This window comes from Phacochoerus africanus, chromosome 4 (assembly GCF_016906955.1).
Source record: "Phacochoerus africanus isolate WHEZ1 chromosome 4, ROS_Pafr_v1, whole genome shotgun sequence".
NCBI classification, from domain to species: Eukaryota; Metazoa; Chordata; class Mammalia; order Artiodactyla; family Suidae; genus Phacochoerus; species Phacochoerus africanus.
The window spans coordinates 75,096,574-75,120,021 of NC_062547.1; the positions used below are offsets into that span (position 1 = coordinate 75,096,574).

Sequence of the window (23,448 nt, forward strand, 5' to 3'; positions counted from 1 at the left end):
GCATTGCCATGAGCCTGTGGTGTAGATCACAGATGTGGCTCGGATTTGGCGTGGCTGTGGCTGTGGTGTAGGCTGGCGGCTACAGGTCCAATTAGACCCCTAGCCTCGCAACTTCCATATGCCAAGAGTGTGACCCTAAAAGAGAAAAAGTAAGAAAGGAAGGAAGGAAGGAAAGGAGAGGGAGGGAGGGAGGAAGGAAGAAAGGAAGAAAATTCAGGGGAAGGATGCTCAGAGTCACCACCCTTGGCTCACCTGGTTCTGATGCTGTCCTTGAATCCACTGAACTTTCCCGCCGAAGCTGGGGACTCTCCCTGGTGGGGAACAGATTGGGGTGAGGTGGGAGGATGTTGGGCAGTAATTTTTAAAAGAATTTTGTAAAAACATGGAGTTCCCGTCGTGGCTCAGTGGTTAACGAATCCAACTAGGAACCATGAGGTTGCAGGTTCGATCCCTGGCCTTGCTCAGTGGGTTAAGGATCCGGTGTTGCTGTGAGCTGTGGTGTAGGTCGCAGATGTGGCTCGGATCCCACATTGCTGTGGCTCTGGTGTAGGCTGGCAGCTACAGCTCCAATTAGACCCCCAGCCTGGGAACCTCCATAGGCTGCAGGAGTGGCCCTAGAAAAGGCAAAAGGACAAAAAAAAAAAAAGGAAAAAAGAATTTTGGAAAAACAAAATTAAAAAAAAATTTTTTTCTTGGAGTTCCCTTTGTGGCTCAGTGGTTAACGAATCTGACTAGTAACTCTGAGGTTGAGGGTTCGATCCCTCATCTCGCTCAGTGGGTTAAGGATCCGGCATTGCTGTGAGCTGTGGTGTAGGTTGCAGATGCGGCTCAGATCCCACGTTGCTGTGGCTGTGGTATAGGCCAGCAGCTACAGCTCCAATTTGACCCCTAGCCTGGGAACTTCCATATGCCACAGGTGCAGGCCTAAAAAAAAATTTTTTTTCTTTGTCTGCACTCAGATTCACATCCTAATCCTGCCCCCTCTGCAGCTGTGACCTCAGGCCCTGTGCTAACCCTCTCTGAGGTTCACTTTCCTCCTCTGAGCCCTGGGATGGCTGAGTGTAGTCAAGGCCTCAAAATGAAATTTAAAAAAAAAAGAAAGATGAGCCTGTGACAAACAATCACATTAATCGTTTTAATATTAGTGAAAAGTTATAGAAGGTGCTCTGGACTGAGAGTCTGTGTCCCCCAAATCCATATGCTGAAGCCCTAACCACCAATGCAATGGTATTAGGAAGCAGAGCCTTTGGAGGTGACCAGGTTTAAATGCAGTCTTGAGAGCAGGGCCCCCATGATGGAATGAGTGTCTTATGGCTCATCCCATCTCTTATAATGACTTATAAGAGACACTAGAATGAGTTCCCTTGTGGCTCACTGGGTTAAGCATCTGGTGTTGTCACTACAGCAGCTCGGGTCACTGCTGTGGCGTGGGTTTGACCCCTGGCCTAGGAGCTTCCACATTCCATGGGAGTGGCCAAAAAAGAGAAGAGAGACGCCAGCGATCATTCCACTATGTGAATACACAGTGGGAAGGCAGCCATCAGAGGGCCAGGAAGAGGCCTTCCCCATGGCTGTGGACTTCTGGCCTCCTGTCTGTGGTACTTTGTTAGCAGCCCACACAGACTAGCACAGAATCAAACTACAGGAAGGAAAGAAAGTTCCCAGCAAAATCAACCCACTCTTAGTACAGAGGGGTTATTTTCAGACCTTTCTGATGCTTTCAAAAAAACATGTGGGGAAATACGTACTTTTGTGTTTCCAATGTCCAGCCTGTGAACCCTGGTGCTGAGTGAGCAGGAGTGGGTAAATATTCTTGAGAACAATACCCCCAGCCCATGCCTCTTGGGGCAGGTTTAAGGAGTGCAGGCTGTGCATCAGAAAGACACATCAAGCTACTTGGGGCCAGCTGTCCACAGATCCTTCTGCAAGCCTGTGGAATTCCCAGGAAGATCACATAAGACGGAGTTCCCGTAGTGGCGCAGTGGTTAACGAATCCGACTAGGAACCATGAGGTTGCAGGTTCGGTCCCTGCCCTTGCTCAGTGGGTTAACGATCCGGCGTTGCCATGAGCTGTGGTGTAGGTCGCAGACGCGGCTCGGATCCTGCGTTGCTGCGGCTCTGGCGTAGGCCGGTGGCTACATCTCCGATTCGACCCCTAGCCTGGGAACCTCCATATGCCGCAGGAGCGGCCCAAAGAAATAGCAAAAAGACAAAAAAAAATAAATCACATAAGAGGTTCCCAGACCTGAGATGCTGCCCTGTGCCATTTGCAATCGTGCATTCACTGTCCGTGATGCCCAGTGCATTTCCTCAAGGCCTTTTCAATATGTACTTGGAGACATCCTTTTTCATGGCTGTCTAGTATTCCTAAGCAAAGATTATATAATAACCATTGTAATGAAGAGCATCCACTATGGGCTGAGCATAAACACACCATCTCCTTGTGTCACCACTCATTATCACCCAAAAGAAGCAACACTGGAGTAAGAGTCGAGGCCTTGGTGTGAGCCCTCCTCTAGGCTCTAAGAGGGACCACAATGACCCCCACATCCTGGTCATCATGGCCTGTATAGTCTCTTCCCCTGGACAGACCCACCTGCTGTGGGTCTGAGTCCTCCACCAACAGCCGTGTGAGGGAGCTTAGAAGGGGATTACCTACTCTCAAAAGCCCAGAGCCCTAGGCTACATCTCAGCCATCACCTTGTGAGACCATGAACCAGAACCGCCCAGCTAAGCCACTCCGAGTTCTTGACTCGCAGCAAAGGCATGAGAGAATACGTGTTTGATCTAAGCAGCCAGCTTTGGGGGTAATTTGTTACACAGCTGTAGATAACAGATACAACCCTGTACTTCACAGGGGGCTGCAGGCTTAAATGAGGTGCCTCTTACCTAATCCCCAAGTGTTGAGCAGTTACGTGGTTTTTTTGGGTTAGTTTTTTATTTTGGCCATGCCCATGGCAGGAATTGAACTCATGCCACAGCAGTAACCAGAGCCACAGCAGTGACAACACCAGGTCCTTAACCCACTGAACCACAGGGGAATTCCTGTTTTTTAAGGCACTGAAATGTGTCCCCTCAAATTTCGTCTGTTAAAACCGTAACCCCCAGGATCTCAGAATGGGACCTCATTTGGGAAGAGGGTCATGGCGATGTGATTAGTGAAAATGAGGTCATAGTGGAGTCAGGGAGGAGGGTTCTAGTCCAGAATGACTGGGGTCCTTATAAAAAAGGGACATCTGGACCCAGAGCCCACATATAGGGTGGAAGATGATTTGAAGGCACATGGCAGGGAGGTAGCTGTCTGGGAGCAGATGAACTCCAGAGGCGGGGAGAGAAACCAGAAAGAGCTTTTCCCCGGGAGCCTTCAGAGGCAGCGGGGCCCTGACACCCCAGGCCTGGGACTTTTGTCTCCAGTGCTGTGAGACCATAGATTTCTGCTGTTCTAAGCCACCTGGTTCGTGGCCCTTAGTTATAGCAGCTCCAGGAGACTAATACAAGGTAACCACTGCTTTTTCCCTTTACACATCATTACAATGAACATGCCTCCTCCGATCCCTCACGCGGCCATGGCTATACTACCCCCGAGAGGACTCTGAAAGCCTTGCTGGGTGAAAGGTTTATGCGCTTTGAAGTCTTCTAGGATGTGATGAAAAATTCAGTCCCTTCTGCTTTAAGTTGACCGGTATCTGGTTCTCTCCGTATCAAGAACCCAGAGCTACATACCAGGAGCAGGGAGGCCTGTGTAGAGGGAGATGCCTCTTTCAGGCAGGTCACCGTGACTGTACCCACATGGGTACCCATACTGGAAAGATATGCCCACGTCCCCCTCCCACTTGGCCTTTTTGGTCGAGGGGGTGACATACACAGGGGAGTTGGTTCGGCTGCCGTCTGGACTCCGCTGCCCATGCCGGGGTGGCGGTGGGATGTGAGACGGTGGCGCCTGGGACAGTTCCGAGCCAAGATCTGAGATGTCTGTCGGGAGAAAGCACATCTCAGCCATGGCCATGACTTCCAGGCCAGACCTGTTTCACAGAGGGGCATGTTAGGCCCCTCTAAGCCAAGGGACCCAAACCAGAGTCAGGCTCAGCTGGGGGCCTCTGGCCCTGACATGCTGTGTGGCCTTGGGCAAGTTTCTGTCCCTCTCTGAACTTCAGGGCCAGGCTTGCCAACTCCTGCTTGGCTCTGCCTGATGCAGCCTTCCTCCTTGGCCCTCCATTCAAACCTCCCTCCCCAGGACTGGTCTCCTGTCCCCTCACCCTCCAGGAGGGAGCTGTCGCTGTCGCTGACGACTGGAGGGATATTCACCAGGAACTGGCTTCGGTCTCTGAGCACCAGCAGAGTCAGTTTCCCTTCTGATTTCTCAATAAGTTGCCGTGTGTCACTCAGTGACAGATTCTCACTGGACACCCCATTGATCTAAAAGGGATCAGGAAGGGAGGAAGTGAGGTGATGAGAGAGAAGGGATACTAGAAACACACAGTCCTGGGGTTCCTATTGTGGTGCAGCAGAAACAAATCCGACTAGTATCCATGAGGATGTAGGTTTGATACCTGGCCTCGCTCAGTATGTTGGGGATCAGGCATTGCCATGAGCTGTGGTGTAGGTCGCAGATGTGGCTTGGATCTCACATTGCTATGGCTGTGGTGTAGGCAAGCAGCTGCAGCTCTGATTGGACCCCTAGCCTGAGAACTTCCATATGCTGCAAGTGTGGCAGTAAAGAGTGAATAAAAGGGAATTCCCGTGGTGGTGCAGTGGAAATGAATCTGACTAGGAACTGTGAGATTGCGGGTTCTATCCCTGGCCTCTCTCAGTGGGTTAAGGATCTGGCATTGCCGTGAGCTGTGGTATAGGTCGAAGATGTGGCTCGGGTCACATGTTGCTATGGCTGTGGTGTGGGCTGGCAGCTGTAGCTCCGACTGGACCTCGAGCCTGGGAACCTCCATATGCCTCAGGTGTGGCCCTAAAAAAAAAAAGAAAAAGAAAAAAAATTAACACACAATTCTCGGGGATTACTGACAACAGACATTCTTGAGAGAGAATGATAGAATTGCATTCCTGCTGTGAGAAGAGACTAAGCCAAGAACTGACCTCCACAAGAATTCTAGAAACATGATTTTCTAAGAGGCATGGCAGGGGGCACTAAGAAATAGTTAAACTGGGTTGAATCTCAGCTCTCCAGAGGGGGAAATTTCTCAGGAGATACACTAGGAATAGATATTAGAAAAAACTCTAGGAGTTCCCGTTGTGGCTCAGTGGTAATGAACCTGAGTAGTATCCATGAGGACACGGGTTCAATCCCTGGCCTTGCTCAGTAGGTTAATGATCCGGCATTGCCATGAGCTGTGGTGTAGGTCGCTGATGCGGCTCAGATCTTGCATTGCTATGGCTGTGGTGTAGGCCAGCAGCTGCAGCTTGGATTCCACCCCTAGCCTGGGAATGTCTATATGCCGAGGGTGCAGCCCTAAAAAGAAAGAAAAAGAAAGAAAGAAAGAAAAAGAAAGAACTCTAACTGGGGGAGAGGGAGTAAATACTTAGATATAAGAAACAGACAATCTCTAGAAAGTTCTAGAAACAGACATCTAGAAGAGAATTAGACACATATATTCCTAGGAAGGATTTAATGTCATCGCCACTCACCAGGAACACATTTCTAACATTTTCTCTTGGGATGTCTGTTTTCAGTAATTCTAGGGATTGTGAGTTTCTAGCCCCCTGCCTGCAAGCTCTGTTTCAAGTGTCAGCCCCAAACTATTACAAAAAGACAATTCCTCAGGGTCACTAGAAACAGACAACTCTTAGGGGACTCTAGAAACAACCAACTGGAAATCAAACACTAGGAATCACTAGAAACAATTTTTCAGGGGAGGAATCTAGAAAGGAATCAATTCTTACGGCAAATCTGCTCCTTGAAGCCTGGTCTCTGGACCATTAGCATCCAACTACCTAAGGCAGGCCCATGAATCAGTACTGTAGCCAGCTGGCCATGTGATTCTGAGGATACTAGAAAAAGACAACCCAAATGGGGTACTAGAAACTGACATTTGGCAGTGGTTTAGCAGCAGAGTCCAGGGAAGGAGGGAACTCCTGTTTAGCTATGTCCAAACTTTGGGAAGCAAGCAACAATGCAGCAGGCAAGTGGTTCAGGACCGGCTCTGCTGACCTTGCCCTGTGACTGGGCAGCGCTGGGACCCTCTGGCCTTGGTCTCCCTACCCCTTGATGAGAAGCCTGGACTCACCTGCAAGATGAGGTCTCCTTCCTGCAGCCCACGGTTCTGGGCAGCCAAGCCTGAATCTGTGATGTGCTTGATGAAGATCTGACTCCCCAGTTTGACCCCGAACTCTGTGGGAGGAGGGGGAAACTGAGGCAGTGGCTGGGGTCTGGGCTGCAGGGAGCTCTCAGATCTCAGCCTTCCCACCTGCCCTCTGGGCTGCTGTCCTGCAAGAAGGGGGCAGGCCTGGATCCCTCCCAGTCCCATGGGGGCTGTTCTGATACTGGCAGCCTGCTGCCCCTCCAGCAGGCCCTCTCCCCCACAGGTGCCTGTCTGCCAGTGACAAGGCAGACCTGGCCCCCTGTAGCTGGGGGAGATGCTGTTTAAAGCCCCAGGTGGTGCTGAGAGCTGGGAAGATGGAGAAAGCTGGAAAGATTGGGAAAGTGGTCTTGGAGGGGCAGTTTGGGGCAAGGGGGTCAGGGCTGATGTCTGAGCCAGCGCTTGGATGAAGCAAGGGAGCACACCCTTTAAGGGTCTTGGGCAGGGTGTATCAGGTGGGGGAACAGCCCATGCAAGGGCCCTGGGGCAGGGATTCTGATGTCATTGCACAGCAGTTAGCAGCAGGTGCCTGATAGGGAACAGAGCCCAGGTTGCCCCTTCCCAACACCCCAGTGATGTCACCAAAGGGGCTTCATGGTCACAGCCTCAATACTCTCTCTCTCTCTCTTTTTTTTTTTTTCCTTTTTAGGGCTGCAAGTGCAGAATATAGAGGTTCCCAGGCTAGGGGTCAAATCGGAGCTACAGCTGCTGGCCACAGACACAGCCACAGCCAGAGCAACCCAGGATCCCAGCTGCATCTTTGACCTACACCACAGCTCACAGCAATGCTAGATCCTTGACCCACTGAGCAAGCCAGAGATTGAACCTGCATCCTCATGGATGCTAGGTGGATTCGTTTCCACTGTGCCATGATGGGAACTTCAACCCCAATAGTCTTAATGACATCACAATCAGTGTTTTAAGGATGTGACTCTTGTTATTAAAATGACAATGTAGGTGCCATTTATCACACCATGACCAGAATCCCAAGGTCATGATGCTGCCTTTGAATCAAGACAGGGTGAGAGCGCAGGTCCCTCCTGTTCTATACGTTCCATTACCTCGACACTCTATCAATGTCATGCTGTGAGTTTCCTGTTGGTGGTGTAACAAACTGCCACACACTTAGTGGCCACATACAGCTCAAATTGGTTACCTCACAGTCTGAAATGGGCCTCCTGGGGCTAAACCTGGGGGTGGGCAGGGATGGTTCCTCAGAATACCCAGAGGACAGATGGCTCCTGCCTCTTCCACCTTCTGGAGGCGCCACATCCCTGGCTGGTGGCCCCTTCCTCCATCCTCACAGCCAGCAGCGCAGCATCTCCTGTCTCTCTCTGCCTCTATCCCTCCCGCCTCCCTCTTATGAGGACCTTGTGATGACACTGGGCCCCGGGGGAATCCAGGATCATCCTCACCCCAGGGGCCTTTACTTAATTCCTCCTGCAAAGTCCTCCCTGCCACGTGAGGTGACATGCCTGCAGGTCCTGGGACCAGGATGTGAGCCAACTACACACCACACAAGAGCAGCACTGTTACCCCCTTTCTGGGACGCCAGGCCTGACTGGCAACAACGTGGCCCCTGGGCTCACCGTCACTCTCTCTCCTCCGCACCAGCACAGACTTCACGGGTCGCATTTGCACGTTCTGCTGTGGCAGCCTTTTGAAGCCAGACACCAGGGCCAGCCCATTGGCCTCGGAGCCACTGCCTGGGCTCCTGCGCCCGTGGCTGCCTGCCCGGCTCCGGCGGCCCATCCTCGTCCTGCGGGAGCGCTCCCCCCACGAGTGGCCGGAACCGCTGGATGTGTCACCCTCATAGCCCTGGCCATGCTCAGCTTCTTCAAGCCGCCGTGGTCCATCTTCCTCATCTGAATCCTGGTGTCCTGGGCCAGAGGTGGTCTTGGTGGTGGGCAGGTGGACTTTCCGGGGACGCTTCACTGTCTGTTGTAGGGGGTGGAGGTGGGTGGCTGGCTCTCCCCCATCCCCTGGTCCCTCTGGGTCTCAACATCCCAGCTGTGAAATGGGAGCAAGATTCCACGTGCTGGTGGAAGCTTATACCACCCATGGACAGAAGTTGGAGCTCAGCCAGGGGCAGATGTGCCACCTAAGCCAGGGGCTGACCCTCCCACCAGCCCCCACTCACTATGTTGGCCACCTTTGTGCAGGTCTTGAGTATCTGAATGGCAAAGGAGGAGGTGATATTCTCCACAGAGACCCCATTCACCATGACAATGTGGTCTCCTGTCCTGAGGGAAGAAGCCGGGTCTCAGGGAGGAGCACTTACCCGGGAGCCCTCCCCCCTGAGGTCTTCCCTGAGGTCTGCAAGGCCTGGTTCTAATTTGTTGGTGGCCCCAGACTCACAAAGATATTTATCCTCCTGGGCCTCAGTTTCCTCATCTGTAAAATGGGACCGATCATAGACCCCACATAATAATAAGATGCCATCATAGAATGTAAGCTGCAATCACAACCAGTTTCTCTCTACCCCCTCACTCCTTCCTCTTGGGCCCCCTCTTCCTGCTTTTCTCCCCTTCTCTCACTGTCTGTGTGTCATACTTCCTCTGAAGCTGGTCCCTGCCTCTGAGCTGAGCAATATCACCAGCAGCCACTCAGGGCCCAGAACCATTTTCCCAACATAACTCCCAGGAGCCTCCTGCCCCCAAGGGCTCAGGATGCTGCGTCTCCCTCCTTTCAGCCAAAAAGAGGTCTCCGGAATATTCCTCCAGGAGTGTTCTGGGCCCAGCACAACCCCAAGAACTCAGTGGAGGACCAGGACCTTGAAGAGAGTGAGGGCTAGCTGCTAACTTTTACGTTGCCAGCTCCAAGCCCTGTGTTGACAGAGCTGGAAGGCGCCAGGTACTCTCCAGCCTCCCAGCTTTGGCCCACACAGGTCTCTCCTCTTGGTGTGCCCCCCACCACCACACCCACATACACCACACCACACCCCGGTGCCTTGACACTCACTGTAGCTGGCCTTCTGCTGGCCCTCCAGGCACTACATCAGACACAACCACAGATCCACTGGGCCGGTCTCGGCCGCCAGAGATTGCAATGCCAAAGCCCCGTCGGGGGTCCTGAGGGGAATGGGAGATGGACCATGATTTTGCTTCTCATCCAAACAAAGGTTGTCCCCTCCACTGAGCCAGTGGGAACCAAGCCACCATTCCCATGCAGGGAGAGGGAGGCCCCACCTTGCTGATCGTGGCCGTGTGCTGCTCCCAGATGGTCAGCTCCTCCATGTCCAGCACCTGGTGGGATGGGACAGAGAAGGGGGGCGTGAGGTATATCAGAGCATTCAGGGGTCCCCAGCCCCAGGTGGGGAGCCACTCTGACACTCCTGTGGCCCAAACCTGTGGGCGCATTGCTGCCTCTCTTGAGATCTCAGTCTTTTCATCTGCAAAATGGACTTAAGTCAGTGGTTCTCAATTGGGAACCATTCCAACCCCAGAACACTGGGCCATGTCTGGGGACATCTGTAGTTGTCACAACTTGGGGATACTCCTGCCATCCAGTGGGTGGGGGTCAGAGGTGCTGCTCAAACCCCCACTGTGCCCAGTAGAGGCCCCACCATAAAGAAAGATCTGGCCACAACTGTTAACAGGGCCAAACCATAGTGGGAGCTGAGGAAAGGTGAGTCCTTGCTGCTTTCCCTCAGGAAGTTCTGGCTCAGTCCCTGGGGAGATCTAACAAGGCCTGTAGGCACAGGGCACTCACTCTGCTCCAGGAACACGGGCCTCCTCCTCCTCACTGTTCCTCCAACACACCGGGTCCTGTCCTGCCCCAGGGCCTTTGCATGGGCTATGCCCTCTGCCTGAAACTCTCTTCCCCCAAATCTGCACCTGGCTTGCTCCCTCACCTGCTTCTCCCAGCCACTCTACCTGGAACCAGAGCCCTCCCCACCCCACAACAGACCAGTTTATCTGCCTTTCCCTGATTCCTAGGTCACAGAACTTGTGACGCCTTGACATTCCCTAGATTTTTAAAAAATCTTGTCACAGCCCTGCTCTCCCTCTAGAGTACTGGTTTCACAGAGCAGAGATTTTTGTCTGCCTCCTTCACAGTTGAATCCTGAGAGCCTGGATCATAGGAGAGATTCTAACTATCTACTGAATGAATCAAGTGCTTCCTTTAGGCCAGGCATACACATTTAAGATCTCATTTAATTTGCTCACTAAGGGATATTCTATTTATCTTCTTGTCACAGATGAGGAAACCAGGGACCCGAGGCACACGAGAAAGGGAAGTCATTTGCCAAGACTACTGAGCAGCTGGAGGGTGCGGCCGAGGGGCGTGGATTCTGTTGTTTTTCATGTCTCAGATATAGATGAGAGCACAGGTCTGGGAGCCTTAGGCCCCAGGAGACACTGGGAGAAGGAGGGAGGTGGAACCTGTCTGGAAGCCAGCCCCCACCCATCCCTTACCTTCGGCCACTGCCTCTGCCCCCAGGCTTTGTAGAAGGGACACCCCCTCCCCAGCCCAGTTGCCCAGCTCCACAACTCAGGGGCGGGGGATTCCCTATGCGCCCTCCTCCGGTGGGTGCAGTGTGTTCCAGTGCCTTTTCTTGGAAGTTCCCAGGAGAGCAGCATTCCAGGCTCCCAGGGAGTAGGAAGGGGGCGGAGAAGAGAGAAAAAAAGCCAAGGGCGGGGCCTCGCCCGAGCTCCTGGGAACAGGTCAGCTCTGGTGGCTGAGACTCAAATCCTGAAGTCTGCCCTTTGCTAGCTGTGGTGGTGTTTCTCCTGGCTTCAGCTTCCCTATCTGTACAATGGGTACCTCCCTCATCCCCACCATTCCTTCTTTCAGAGCTGAGGTGCAGCAGTCGGGCATGGAGTCATGCAAGAATAGCAGAAGGGGCCTCTGGGAGAGATGGCAGTCGTTGTTGTGAGAAATAATTATAATGACCTTTCTCCCATGTGTAATATTAATGAGCAACACCATGCCAAGCGCTGCCAGCAAGAGCTTTGCACAGTCACATCCATTTACTCTTGAGTGGCCTCAGGAAATGGCTCCTATTCTTGCCTTCCAGGGAGGAAAAGGAGGCCCAGGGAGGTTCATTAACTTGCCTGAGGTCACACAGCACTCCATGAACCTGGGCAGCTTATCCCACATGTGCTCTCAACAACCCAGCCACAGCATCCTCCTGCTTTTTTTTTTCTTCTGAACTTATTTTTCATAACAGAATCTTTTAATTTGCTTTGATTTAATGCTTGGTGTCTGGCCTCCCAGAATTTTTATTTCCAGGTCTTGTTTTAAGAAACAGCCCCCAGGGAACCTGGGCCCCTGAGGGGACAGGCGCAGGTGGCCGGGACTTGTCCCAGCTTGTGGAGGTTCGCCTCCATGGATACCAGCGGGCTCTCCAACACCCAGGGGTGATGCCTAACCCCACTGCCCACCTCTGTCCCCTGTGCCTGGTCACCTTCCCAGGATGCACACAGCTGCCCCTGACTCTTGGGTCTCAGCTCAAATGCTACCTCCCCAGGGGGCCCTCCTAGATTAGCCAATCTTCCCTGGCACCCTACCACTCCTCTCTGCTTTACTATGTTTTATTCATGGCATCCAGAACCATTTAAAATCATCCTGTTTAATCATCTGTTTGGGAGTTTCTGGTCTTTCCTCTTGGGCTGTGAAGGCTGGGCAGGGTCATCTCTCTGGGTACTTTGGTAATGGCCATCGGCACCTCTTGGGCTCTCCAGTCAGCCTACTTTCCAGGCCTTTGCACATGCTGTACTCTCCAGCAAACTCCTATTCATCCTTCACAGCCCCAGTGCCACTGTCTCTTCCTCCAGGAAAAGAGTCCCTATTGACCCTCCCCCCACAGTTTGTGTCTGATTATTGGGGCCTGGGATGTCTCAGTCTACCTCCTCCCTTCCACCCCTAGAATCTGGGGATTCCTGGTGGCCAGGGCAGGGGGTCCTGGGACCCCAGCATTGTCCCCATGGGACCAGGCACACAGCAGTTTAAGGAATAGGTGAATGGTGGAATAAAAGGCAGATTCAGTCAGGAACTCAGCCAGGTTTGTCCCGAGTTCCTAACCCCCTCAGCCCCACCCCCATAAAGGTGAGTTGCGAGGAGGTGGGGCCCAGGCCTTCCCCCTCCCAGCCACCTGCTGCTTAGGGGACACAAACTGTGAAAGGAGATGCCTCCAGAGGGGGCAGGTCACACCGCCCAGGGCACCTGGCTGCTGGGCTGCCGTCCACACTCTGGGAACAGCATCGGGGTGGGGAGGGGGAGGGGAAGGGGCCACAAATCCTCCTGTTGGGGAGGGGATTCTGGGAGCTGTTCCTTGTCTGGGAAGGAGGCAGGTGGCAGGAACCAGAACTGCCTGGCCCTAGAGCCACCGGCGGTCCAGGCCTAAGGCCAGCCACCTACCCCTAAGCCTGTCTACCCCCGCCCCCTCCTGGGGCCCCATCTGAGACCCAGTAGGTGGGTGTGACAGAGTTGATTCAAGCTGCATCCCTGGAGCCCGAAGTCCTCCCAGGTAGAGACATGAGGATCCCTTCTCCCCAGCACAGGCTGGCTTGCTCAGTGTGAAAGGAGGCTTGTCAACCCCCATCTCCATCAGGTTGTGCAAGTTAAAGACTCTGTATACAGTGGGCACCCAATAAATGGTGAGCCCCTCTCCCACAGCCTCGCTGCATTGGCCAAAGCCCCTCCAGCCCACCAATGAATTCCCTGCCCACTGTTCCACCCTCAGTGCTCAAGCTTAACTCGGCTGATCCCCCTGGCAACTGGGCACCTACTATGTGCCAGGCGCTTGCCACATATTTGCCTCCTAGAATCCTCCCTACACCCTTCTGTAAAATGACGGTCACCCACTTTACAGAAGAGGATAGGAGAGGCATGGACTCACTGGCCCAAAAGCTACACAGAAAAATCGGTGTTTGAACCCAGGTCTAGCGGCTAAGGGAGGCAGACCCAGAGCAGACGCCTCTCCTCCTGCGACCTCGGGCTAGCCACCGCATTGCTCTGGGCCTCAGTTTCTCCATCTGCTACCGAGGCAGAGGGCGATCTGGGGTCCTGGGACCAGGCCCCAGCCCTGATCCCAGTTCGTTTCCCTCACCCTCCCGCCCTCGGCGAACTACTCGCCTGGAATCTCACCGCCATAGTCCACCCGGGGGCTGTCCAGCGCCTCTCTCCCAGGGGGGGCCAGAAACCGTCAATCAATCGGTCCCCAACCCGGCGTGCGCGGGAAGGCTGAGGAGGGTCGCGGCGAAGCAGGTGTCCAGCTTACTCCCTCCTCCCGCCGGGCCGCCGCCTGGGCTGCACCTGCACCTCTTCCTCCTCCGCGTCTCCTACGGGCCCCGCCCCCGCCCCGGCACGCCTTCGGGACGCCGCGGAGGCAGTCTCGGTCCCCGCCACCACCTCCCAGCACGAGATCCAGGCTCTGGGGTGGAAATTCCAGGCCAGGTTTTCCACCTAGCTGCGCACTGGCCAGCGGCAGAGCTGGAGACCCGCCAGGCCAGGCTGCAAAGAAGACCCGGGCCGTGTTCAGAACCGAGGCAGCGCTTTTTAAGGGTTTCCATCCCTTACGTGTTGAGAGCCAGCAGGGAGACCTGTTGGATTAGGAGCTAGTCGAGGGCCAGAGACCTACGGAGCATAAAGCTGGTCTTTCTTGGGTCAGTCCTTCTTTGGGAGGTTTACTGTATTTTGGTAAGAGGAACTCAGGACCAGAGAGGCTGGAGGCGCGGACTTTCTGAAGGTGCACAGCAGCCCTTCTGGGGCCTGGCCCAAATCCAGTGCCACCGGCCACCTGGCTCTGCCTTCGCATCCTAGCAACAGGCTGGGCCCCAGCTAGGGAAGGTGGGGCGAAATTCTTTAGGCTCCTGAGAGTAAAGGTCAGCCTTCCTTCTCACTCAGCCTCACCCTCAGCCACATCTAGGAAAGGCAGGACCGAGAAAGAAACCCTGTACCTGGGGGTGAGGGAGGGAAGGAAGTCACCTGGATGGGTGGAGCCAACAATGGCTCCACCTACACATTCCTTTCAGCTTAAAAAAAATAGACCCTGAAGCTCAGCTGCTCCCTCCCATGCCTCATCACATGCCAAGGTTGAAGGGGTAAATCTGGGCATTGACACCCATTCCCAGTCTCATCCAGGCAAGACTGGGCAAAGAAGAACCCCAGACTGTGGAAAGGTAAAGAGAAAAATGGGGGATCAGGGAAGGATTCCTGGTGGAGGGGGTATTGCAGATGGGGTTTTGAAGACTGGGTAAGAGTTTGCCAGTGAACAAGGCCGAAAGTATAACCAAAATCGTTGTCACCCAAAGTTGACTTCTCACCCCTCCTCACTGCAGTTATCCCCAAAACACTAGTCTCAAGACCCCAGTCAGCTAGAATCAGCCCCTCAAGTGTTCCCAAAGGCCCTTAAGGCAATAAACAATTGCAGAAGCCCCTTTCTAAGGACCGACTTGGTGATGATTTTAGGTAAAGATCAAATATTTTTTAATAGATGTGTATTTGCTTTAATGAGTCATAGGAAAAAAAACATAAATAAATCCCCCACTGCCACATGCACGCAGGGATTTGTGGCTGTGATTACTGATTGGGACGGAGGTCTAGCAAAATTAGACAAATAGCCTACAAGTGACCAAAGCTGGGGGACCATCCTGAATTTCTGCACTCAGTGCCACCAGACCTCAGCGCCATTACTTATAGAATAAATGGGTTGATTTTGTGGTAATGAGGCTACTAGCTCATGTTTATTGAGTGTTTGCTTTGCTTCAGCCACTGTTACACATGATATACATGTGCCCATTTTGCAGCTGAAAAAACTGAGGCCACATGGATGAAGTGGCAAACCCTACAAGTGCTCACTCCATGCCATTGATTTTCACTGTAGGATAATTTTCTCCCCTTTCCCCCACCTCAGGACACTTGGCAATACCTGAAGACATTTTTGGTTGTCACAAATTGACACAATGCTATTTGGCATTGAGTGGGTGGAGGCCAGGGAGGCTGCTCAACACTCCACAGTGCCCAGGACTGCTCCACCCCTCTAAGAAAGGGGGCAGTAGTTCCCGTCGTGGCTCAGTGGTTAATAAATCCAACTAAGAACCATGAGGTTGTGGGTTCGATCCCTGGCCTGGCTCAGTGGGTTAAGGATCCAGCGTTGCCGCGAGCTGTGGTGTAGGTTGCAGACGTGGCTTGGATCCCTCATTGCTGTGGCTCTGGCATAGGCCGGCGGCTATAGCTCCAATTTGACCCCTAGCCTGGGAACATCCATATGCCACAGGTGTGGCCTTGGAAAAGGCAAAAAGACAAAAAAAAAGACAAAAAAGAAAGGGGGAAACCGCCCCAGAATACAAGGTCTTCCTCCAGCCATGTCACATATTCATGCCCTGCACAAGAACACTCAGTGGCTCCCTAGTAACCATTGGATGACCCTGTGCTCAAATGCAGGGCTTTGGAGAAGGGTACCTCCAGTGCTGTCTCACAGACCAGACATGCTATCATTCATGTATTTATTTTCCTGCCTATTCAGTCATTCATGCAACAAAAATATTGCAAGCCCCTTCTCTGCACCACGTGCAGAAATGATGGGGAAAGAATTCTCGCCTCAAATTGCCCAACTTCAGCCAGCAGGGGGCAGTGTGCGCATGGCCTGAAGGGGTGGGGGAAGGGAGGATGCAGCGAAACCTGTGGGATGAGACTGCCCTGCCCTTCTGAGCATCTAGAGGGCACTTAGGCCCAAAGAGGGTGGGGACTGGGCTGAGGTCACTCCAGTGAGTTGCGGCCACCAGGAGAGGGAGGAGCTGGGAGGTTCTTTCACGCTGGGGGCTTGGGGTCTCCCTGGTGGAGGCTGCTCTGCGGGGGTTGCAGGAGGCTGAGGTCATATCTGTGGCCTAACAGGTCTGACCAGAACCCAAGAAGGAAACAGCTCTACAGCCTGGCCGGGCACCGGTCCATTTATTCGACATTTACTGAGCACCAGCTGTACACCCAGGACTCACATAGACCCAGTCCCTGCCCTAAAGGAAGCCCAGGGTCCTCGGGGAGACAGACAATAATTGAATCATTGCATAATAGAAATAAAAAGTCCAACCTAGATTTCTGAGAACATCTGCAAGGAGCCACAGCCTGGGTTGGGGGCTCAGGGAGGGATGCTCTGAGGAGGTGGTACAGAGATTGGTAGGAGTGACCTAAGCGAGAGGGATATGGGCAGAGGGAACAGCTAGACCCGAAGATGGTAAGAGAGGTGACATGGGGAGAGCTGGGTGTTCGGGGTGGTGAACAGCCAGTGCATATGTCCTGGGGCAGCACCATGCCTGGTATTTTGTCATGTGTGTGTGTGTGTGTGTGTGTGTGTGTGTGTGTGTCTTTTTAGGGCCACACCTGTGGCATATGGAGATTCCCAGGCTAGGGGTCTAATCGGAGCTGTTGCTGTAGGCCTATACCACAGCCACAGCAATGCCAGATCCTTAACCCACTGAGCAAGGCCAGGGATCAAACCCGCAACCTCATGGTTCCCAGTTGAATTTGTTTCCTCTGTGCCATGACAGGAACTCCATGCCTGGTATTTTGGAAGTACGGCGAGGAGGGTGTGTAGCTGGTGAAGGGAAGAGAGGAAGGAGAGGAGGGCAGGGAGGGAACAGGGAAGGTCTTGCACGACCCTATGGGCCACGCAGAGGACTTGGGCTTTTACCCCCAGGGAGATGGGCTCCCTGAAAGGCTGTGGGCAGCGGAGAGGCGGAGCCTGACTCAGGTGCTCATTGGCGCCGTCTGGTGGCGGCCACAGGGAGGACAGACTGTGGAAGGCGGGGAGGGGACTAGGGAAGCAATGAGGCCAAACTCAGAGGCCTTAAAAAATATTTTTTTTCTTTTCTATTTTTTTTTTGTGTGTGTCTTTTGTCTTTTTAGGGCCGTACCCGCAGAATATGGAGGTTCCCAGGCTTGGGGTCCAATCAGAGCTGTAGCCGCTGGCCTACACCACAGCCACAGCAACGCGGGGTCAGGGCCGGGTCTGCAACCTACACCACAGCTCACGGCAATGCTGGATCCTTAACCCACTGAGCCAGGCCAGGGATCGAACCCGCAACCTCATGGTTCCTAGTTGGATTCGTTTCTGCTGCGCCACGACGGGAACTCTGGAAAAAAATATTTTAAAATAAACATTTTATTTTGGAATAATTTGACAGAGATGTTGTAGATATAATTCAGAGAGTCCCTCTATGCTCCTCACCCAGTTTCTCCCAACATTCACATTTTACATGACCATGGCATATTGTCAGAACTACAAAACCATAGAGTTCCCAACGTGGGGCAGTGGGTTAAGGATCCAACTGCAGCAGTTTGGGTTGCCGAAGAAGCTCGGGTTCGAGCCCCACCCCCCACCCTCGGTGCAGTGGGTTAAAGTATCCAGTGGTGCCACAGTTGCAGCTCAGAGTCAGTCCCTGGGAGGGAACGGCCATATGCTGCAGGTGCAGCCACTTAATACAAAAAACAAACCTAAGAAACCACATCCTCATCACTATTTACTAAACTCCACAGTGTATTTAGATTTCAGTCATATCTCTTTTCTGCGGGGACCCCATCCAGGATCCCACCATGTTCAGTCCTCAGATTCCCACCTGCCTTATTCTGTGACCTTTACCATCTGGAGGCTCCTGCTCAGGGATTTTGTACAATGTCCGTCACTTTTGGTTTGTCTGATGCTTTCCTCATGCACGGGCTGGGGTTATGGGTTCAGGCAGAGGGTGTGGAGCGACTGCGCCAGCGCTGGGGTGGGAGGAAGGGCAGATTCTGGGTGTGGTGGGCTGGCTGACAGGCCCAGGACAGAGGGCTGTCCCAGGGGGTGGCACCATGGGGGGTCCTGGGGCATTTTAGGGAGAGCACTTTGATGTAGGAGGAAAGGGGAGGTGAGGAGGGGTGAAGACTTGGAGTGTGGGAGGCATTGGGAGGGGGCTCAGAGAGTGAATGCTCCCCTGCCCTCAAGTGGGAGGAAGCTCTAGGGGGAAGCTCTGCAGCAGGGGGCAGAGCAGTGCCCTGTGAGAATTCCAGCCTCACTGCTCCTGTCTCAGTTTCCTCATCTGTATAATGGGACCTGACTGTGAACAGTATGGTTGGGAAGGTACACAAGTTAAAGCAGCCACTGCAAAGAGAGGTTTGCCTGGGTGTTCCTTGTGCTTCCTTCTCCACTTGGGCCAGGGGAAGGGAGAAAAACCCCAGTGGGACAAAGTTAAAGTGAATTATGTCCTCCGGGCTGGAGAGAGACCACCGCCAAAATATTTTTTTAAAGATTTTTATTTTTGGAATTCCCGTTGTGGCTCAGGGGAAACAAATCTGACTAGGAGCCATGAGGTTGGGGGTTCTATCCCTGGTCTCACTCAGCAGGTTGAGGATCCGGCATTGCTGTGAGCTGTGGTGTAGGTCACAGATGCGGCTCAGATCCCTCATTGCTGCGGCTGTGGTGTAGGCTGGCAGCTGTAGCTCTGATTAGACCCCTAGCTTGGGAACGTCCATATGCCGCAGGTGTGGCCCTAAAAAGACAAAAGACAAAAAAATTTTTTTTTATTTTTTCTATTACAGTTGATTTACAGTGTTCTGTCAATTTCTACTGTACAGCAAAGTGACCCAGTCATACATATATGTGTGTGTGTATATATATATATATATATATATATATATATATATATATACTTTTTCTCACATTGTCCTCCATCGTGTTCAATCCCAAGTGACTAGATGCAGTTTTCTGTGCTCTACAGCAGGATCTCATTGCTTATCCACTCCGAATGCAACAGTTTGCATCTATTAACCCCAAACTACCCCCCACACCCCACTCCTACTCCCTCCCCCTCCGCCCTTGGCAAGCTCCCCCTCGCCAAACTATTTCAAGGTTCTGTCCTTCTGTTCAATGACTGGGGGAAGGATCCCAACCCCTGACACCTTTCTGGACACCATCCCTGGTTTCAGTCTGGCCCCTGCACCTGGACTCCTGGCCAGCTCCCCCCACTGCAGCCCCTGAAAGGTCCCCATAACCCCCACACTGCAGATCCTTATCTGCTTTGCAGCTGAACTTGCCACACCTGGAATTTGTCCTTCTAGAACACCCAGCACTGTTCAGAATCTTAGGTGGTTCACCATGACCTATTCATTCATTTATGGAGCACCTACTGTATCCTGGTCATTGTTCTAATTTTTTTTTCTTTGTAGGGTTGTACCTGCAGCATATGGAAGTGCCCAGGCTAGGGGTCAAATCAGAGCTGCAGCTGCCAGCTTATGCCACAGCCACAGCAACTCCAGATCCAAGCCACATCTGCAACCTACACCACAGCTTGCTACAACACAGGATCCTTAACCCACTGAGCGAGGCTAGGGATCAAACTTGCATCCTTATGGATACTAGTCAGGTTCTTAACCCGATGAGCCACAAAGGAACTCCCAGGCACTGTTCTAGGAGCTCAGGACACTGCAGTGGTGGAGCTCACAAACCAGCACAGAGAGCAGAAATTGACCAAATAGTCTCAGCAATGAGTGTGAGCTTAATAAACTGTGGCTTGGAGTTCCTGTTATGGTGCATTGGAAGCAAATCCAACTAGTATCCATGAGGATGTGGGTTTGATCCCTGGACTTGCTCAGTGGGTCGGGGATCCGGAGTTTCTGCGAGCAAAAGACTAAAGGCTTGGATCCCACCTTGCTGTAGCTGTGGTGTAGGCCAGCAGCTATAGCTCCAATTTGACCCCTAGCTTTTGAACTTCCATATGCCACAGGTAACGGCCCTAAAAAAAAAAAAAAAAGCTGTGGCTTTAGCTCAAGAACAGTCCATAGCTCCCTAGAACTTGTTCAAGTTTATTTATTGAGCATCTGATCAATCCAGGCTCTGGGTACCCTCTTTAGTTATCTGTGCTTATGGCTTTCATACCATTTTACACCACTGTAAATTATAAGAAAACGGTGGCATTGCAAATGATTCTTGTCCATAGAAATACAAATGGATTTTGTCCTGTGGAAACCACTGATTATTGTCCTGTGGCTATTGACCAGTTTTATATCTATTTGTAAATTAATTTCAGCTTTTTTTGGGGGGGGGGCTGTACCTGCAGCACATGGAAGTTCCTGGGCCAGGGACTGAATCTGAGCCGCAGCTGTGGCAACACCAGATCCTTAACCCACTGTTCCACAGCAGAAATTCCTCATTTCCACATTCTTGACTGCCTGTGTGTGAGTCTGTATGTGTACATTCTTTCTTAACATGTGCTTTTAAATGGGCTGTAAAATCTTACTGGTCCCCATGTTAATTAATGAGTTAAGTAAACTCATAAGGCATCCTTTTTGCTTTATATTAGTATAGAGCCAGGCATTTATTGATTGATTGATTGATTGATTGTCTTTTTAGGGCCACACCTGTGGCATATGAAGGTTCCCAGGCTAGGGGTTGATTCAGAGTTGTAGCTGCCAGCCTACACCACAGCCACAGCAACATGGGATCCGAGCCGCACCTGTGACCTACACCACAGTTCACAGCAAGGCCAGATCCTTAACCTACCGAGCGAGGCCAAGGATTGAACCTGCATCCTCAACTCCATTACACCAAAAACCTTCACTCTGGCGTCCAAGGCTCCCCTCTCAGGAGATTTCCATCTACCTCTGCCTGTCCCTGTCACCTGTTAACCATCTTCAAGCCTCAGAACATTCTTCTCACTTTTCTTCCTCATCAACCCTTTTTTTTTCTTTTTAGGGCCACACCTGTGTCATATGGAATTTCTCAGGTTAGGGGTCAAATCGGAGCTGCAGCTGCTGGCTTAAACCACAGCCACAGCAAAGCCAGATCCAAGCCACATCTGAGACCTACATCAAAGCTCCTGGCAATGCCAGATCCTTAACCCACTGAGCAAGGCCAGGGATTGAACCCACATCCTCAGGAATGCTAGTCAGGTTCTTAACCCACTGAACCTCCAGAGGGAACTCAGAACCCTGTCTCTTAAACGTCAGCAAATGCTATTGGTTCTCCCAAAATCTGTCCAGAATCCACCCACTTCTCCCTCCTCCTGAGCCTCCACCTAGCCCACTTCATCCTCTCTCATCTGGACCAGCGAAGTCCCCTCCATCCTGGTCCCTAACTCCACCCTGGCCTCCCACAGTCCTCTCCACAGCAGCCACCAGAAGGCGCCCGTGAGCACCCGGCACAGGCCCCGCCCCTTCTCTGCCCACCGCCCTCCAGGCTGCCACCTCCCACCAGGTAAAAGCCTACATCTTCCCCACCACCTACAAGGCCCAGCACGACCTACCCGGTCACCTCCCCGCCTCACTTCCTCCCTCTCTCTCCCTCACTCACTCCAGACAAATGGGCCTCCTCGAAGTTCCTCTAACACTCCAGGCACGGTCCTACCCCAGGGCCTTTGCAGGAGCTTGTACCTGCGGCCTGGAACGCCCTTCCCCCAACTCTTCATGTCCTTCTAGTCTTTGCTCAAATGTCGCCTTCTCAATAAGCTCGCCCCTGAGCTTTCTATTATAAAATACCTCCCTGCCTGTTTCAGTCCTATCTCTGTACCACTTTAATTTTTTTTTTTCCCTGTAAGACTGACCATCCTCTTTACCCAGAATACAATTAGGATACAGTTTACTTCCTTCTTATGTCTCTTGTTGCCTGTCTCTCTTCCCCCACCAAAATACAAGCCCCACAAGAGCAGAGATCTTTGTCTTACTTGTTTGCCCCTGAATCTCCAAGGCCCAGAACAGCACTTGGTACACAGTAGGTGCTCCCTAAATGCAGGTCATTCCCTGGGCAGCACCTCCTCCCAGTCATGTTTCCCCAACTAACCTCAGCTCATTCCAAAGAGTGTCAGGCTCCACCCTGAGGAAACACAGCTCCCCTGGCGCCAGGCCAGGCCGGAGGAGGAAGAACAGGAATCCAAACTCCCTCAGTGAACTTTCCCCAGAACCTGGGCCACACGGAAGCTCCAAGCGAGGGAGGGAGGATTCTTACAGGATGCTGAAACTGGGGTCTTGATGGCAAGGTTTATGCAGCCCCCAGTCCTCCCCACTGTCTGCATTTTGACTCCTATCAGCCCTACCTGACTGTGCAGCCTGGGGCAGGTGGCTGCCCCTCTCTGAGCCCTGATTTGACAATGTGCACAAACAGGAAGGTGATGGGATGCTGCCACCAGCTTGGCATTCTGAGTTCTGATTTGGGGTGAGACAGTTTACACTGACTCCCCCCCCATGGCAGAAATATATTACCCGTCATATGATTTTCTCAGCAGCCCCGTGATGTGGTGACTCTTATACCCATTTTCACAGAGTAGAAAACGGAGGCCAGGTCAGATTCCATGCATTTTTTTCTCCCAAACCCCAGGCAGGGTGGGATCTAACAATCAAGAAGAATCCCCTCCCATCCCCGCAGACCCCAGATCTTAAGCAGATCTGCTTCCTGGGAGTGACCCCAAATGCCAGGCTAGCCATCTACCCTGTGACTGGGACGCTCATGCTGCCCCAGCCCCAGAGGGCCCTCTTGGTCCCAGACAGAGACTCGAGGTGCAATCAGACACTGGGCTGGCTGAGAAGCCCTCTTTGTCATGCACTTTGGGGAGAAAATGACCCAGAAAAAGCTCTTGCCACCCGAACCCTGTCCTCTCCAGGGCCTCCTTTGCCAGGAGACCATCCTGGCTTTTTGCCCACAGTTGACTCTGCAGACTGTTGTGACAACCATCCTTCTGCCCCTGCCTGCATTTCTCCCTTGGGAGATTTCACCCCCAGAAGAAATCAAGATAAGCGAGGTAAGCTGCCCCCAGAACCCCTGGCCCCCTGCCCAGCCCCCGACTCCAGCAGCAGGTGGGGTGGGGGAGGCAGGATGCAATTGTCTGGAAACTTGGGACCCTCTTAAGTTCCAGGAGGCCCAGATATCCACCAGATGCCAGGCGGCCTCGCCTGCAACTTCCCCGCCAGCCTACCCTCCTAGGTTTTTGGGATCAGAGGCCAGCCTGTGTCCCCTCAGCCCTCCGACACTGCCTGAGCCAACAATGACTCTCTGAAGTCCGTGGCTATGGCGTCCTGGGCGGGCTGCCAGGGGCAGTTAACTACCAGCCAGATAATCCCTTAGAAACTATGTCAAATGCCCACACAGGAGTGTCAGTTTCCTGCTTCCTGGGGAGCTGTGGAGGGGGAGGTGATAGGGGACCCAGGACCCCGCGGCAGTGGGGAGCCCAGTCTG

The 23,448-nt window shown here is 52.8% G+C and overlaps 2 protein-coding genes across 10 annotated transcripts in view; one reads left to right on the plus strand and one right to left on the minus strand.

Moving 5' to 3' along the window:
* Positions 1–23,448, minus strand: part of TJP3 (tight junction protein 3) — a 33,958-nt gene that overhangs the window by 10,083 nt on the left and 427 nt on the right. For 2 of the 4 annotated variants that reach the window (XM_047777525.1, XM_047777528.1), the window contains exons 2-9: positions 9,497–9,553; positions 9,270–9,379; positions 8,449–8,551; positions 7,898–8,246; positions 6,237–6,340; positions 4,257–4,416; positions 3,864–3,972; positions 253–311 (exon numbers count right to left, since the gene is read on the minus strand). In XM_047777525.1, coding sequence (XP_047633481.1) covers positions 253–311; positions 3,864–3,972; positions 4,257–4,416; positions 6,237–6,340; positions 7,898–8,246; positions 8,449–8,551; positions 9,270–9,379; positions 9,497–9,553 — 1,051 coding nt within the window. Of the gene's footprint in view, positions 1–252; positions 312–3,863; positions 3,973–4,256; positions 4,417–6,236; positions 6,341–7,897; positions 8,247–8,448; positions 8,552–9,269; positions 9,380–9,496; positions 9,554–13,388; positions 13,608–23,448 lie in introns of those variants that run through there. The other 2 variants (XM_047777527.1, XM_047777526.1) reach the window with 2 other exon arrangements.
* Positions 22,630–23,448, plus strand: part of PIP5K1C (phosphatidylinositol-4-phosphate 5-kinase type 1 gamma) — a 73,084-nt gene continuing 72,265 nt past the window's right edge. For all 6 annotated transcript variants that reach the window (XM_047777529.1, XM_047777532.1, XM_047777531.1 and 3 more), the window contains exon 1: positions 22,630–23,014. In XM_047777529.1, the coding sequence (XP_047633485.1) occupies positions 22,723–23,014 (292 nt within the window). In that variant the 5' untranslated portion in view covers positions 22,630–22,722. The remainder of the gene's footprint in view (positions 23,015–23,448) is intronic.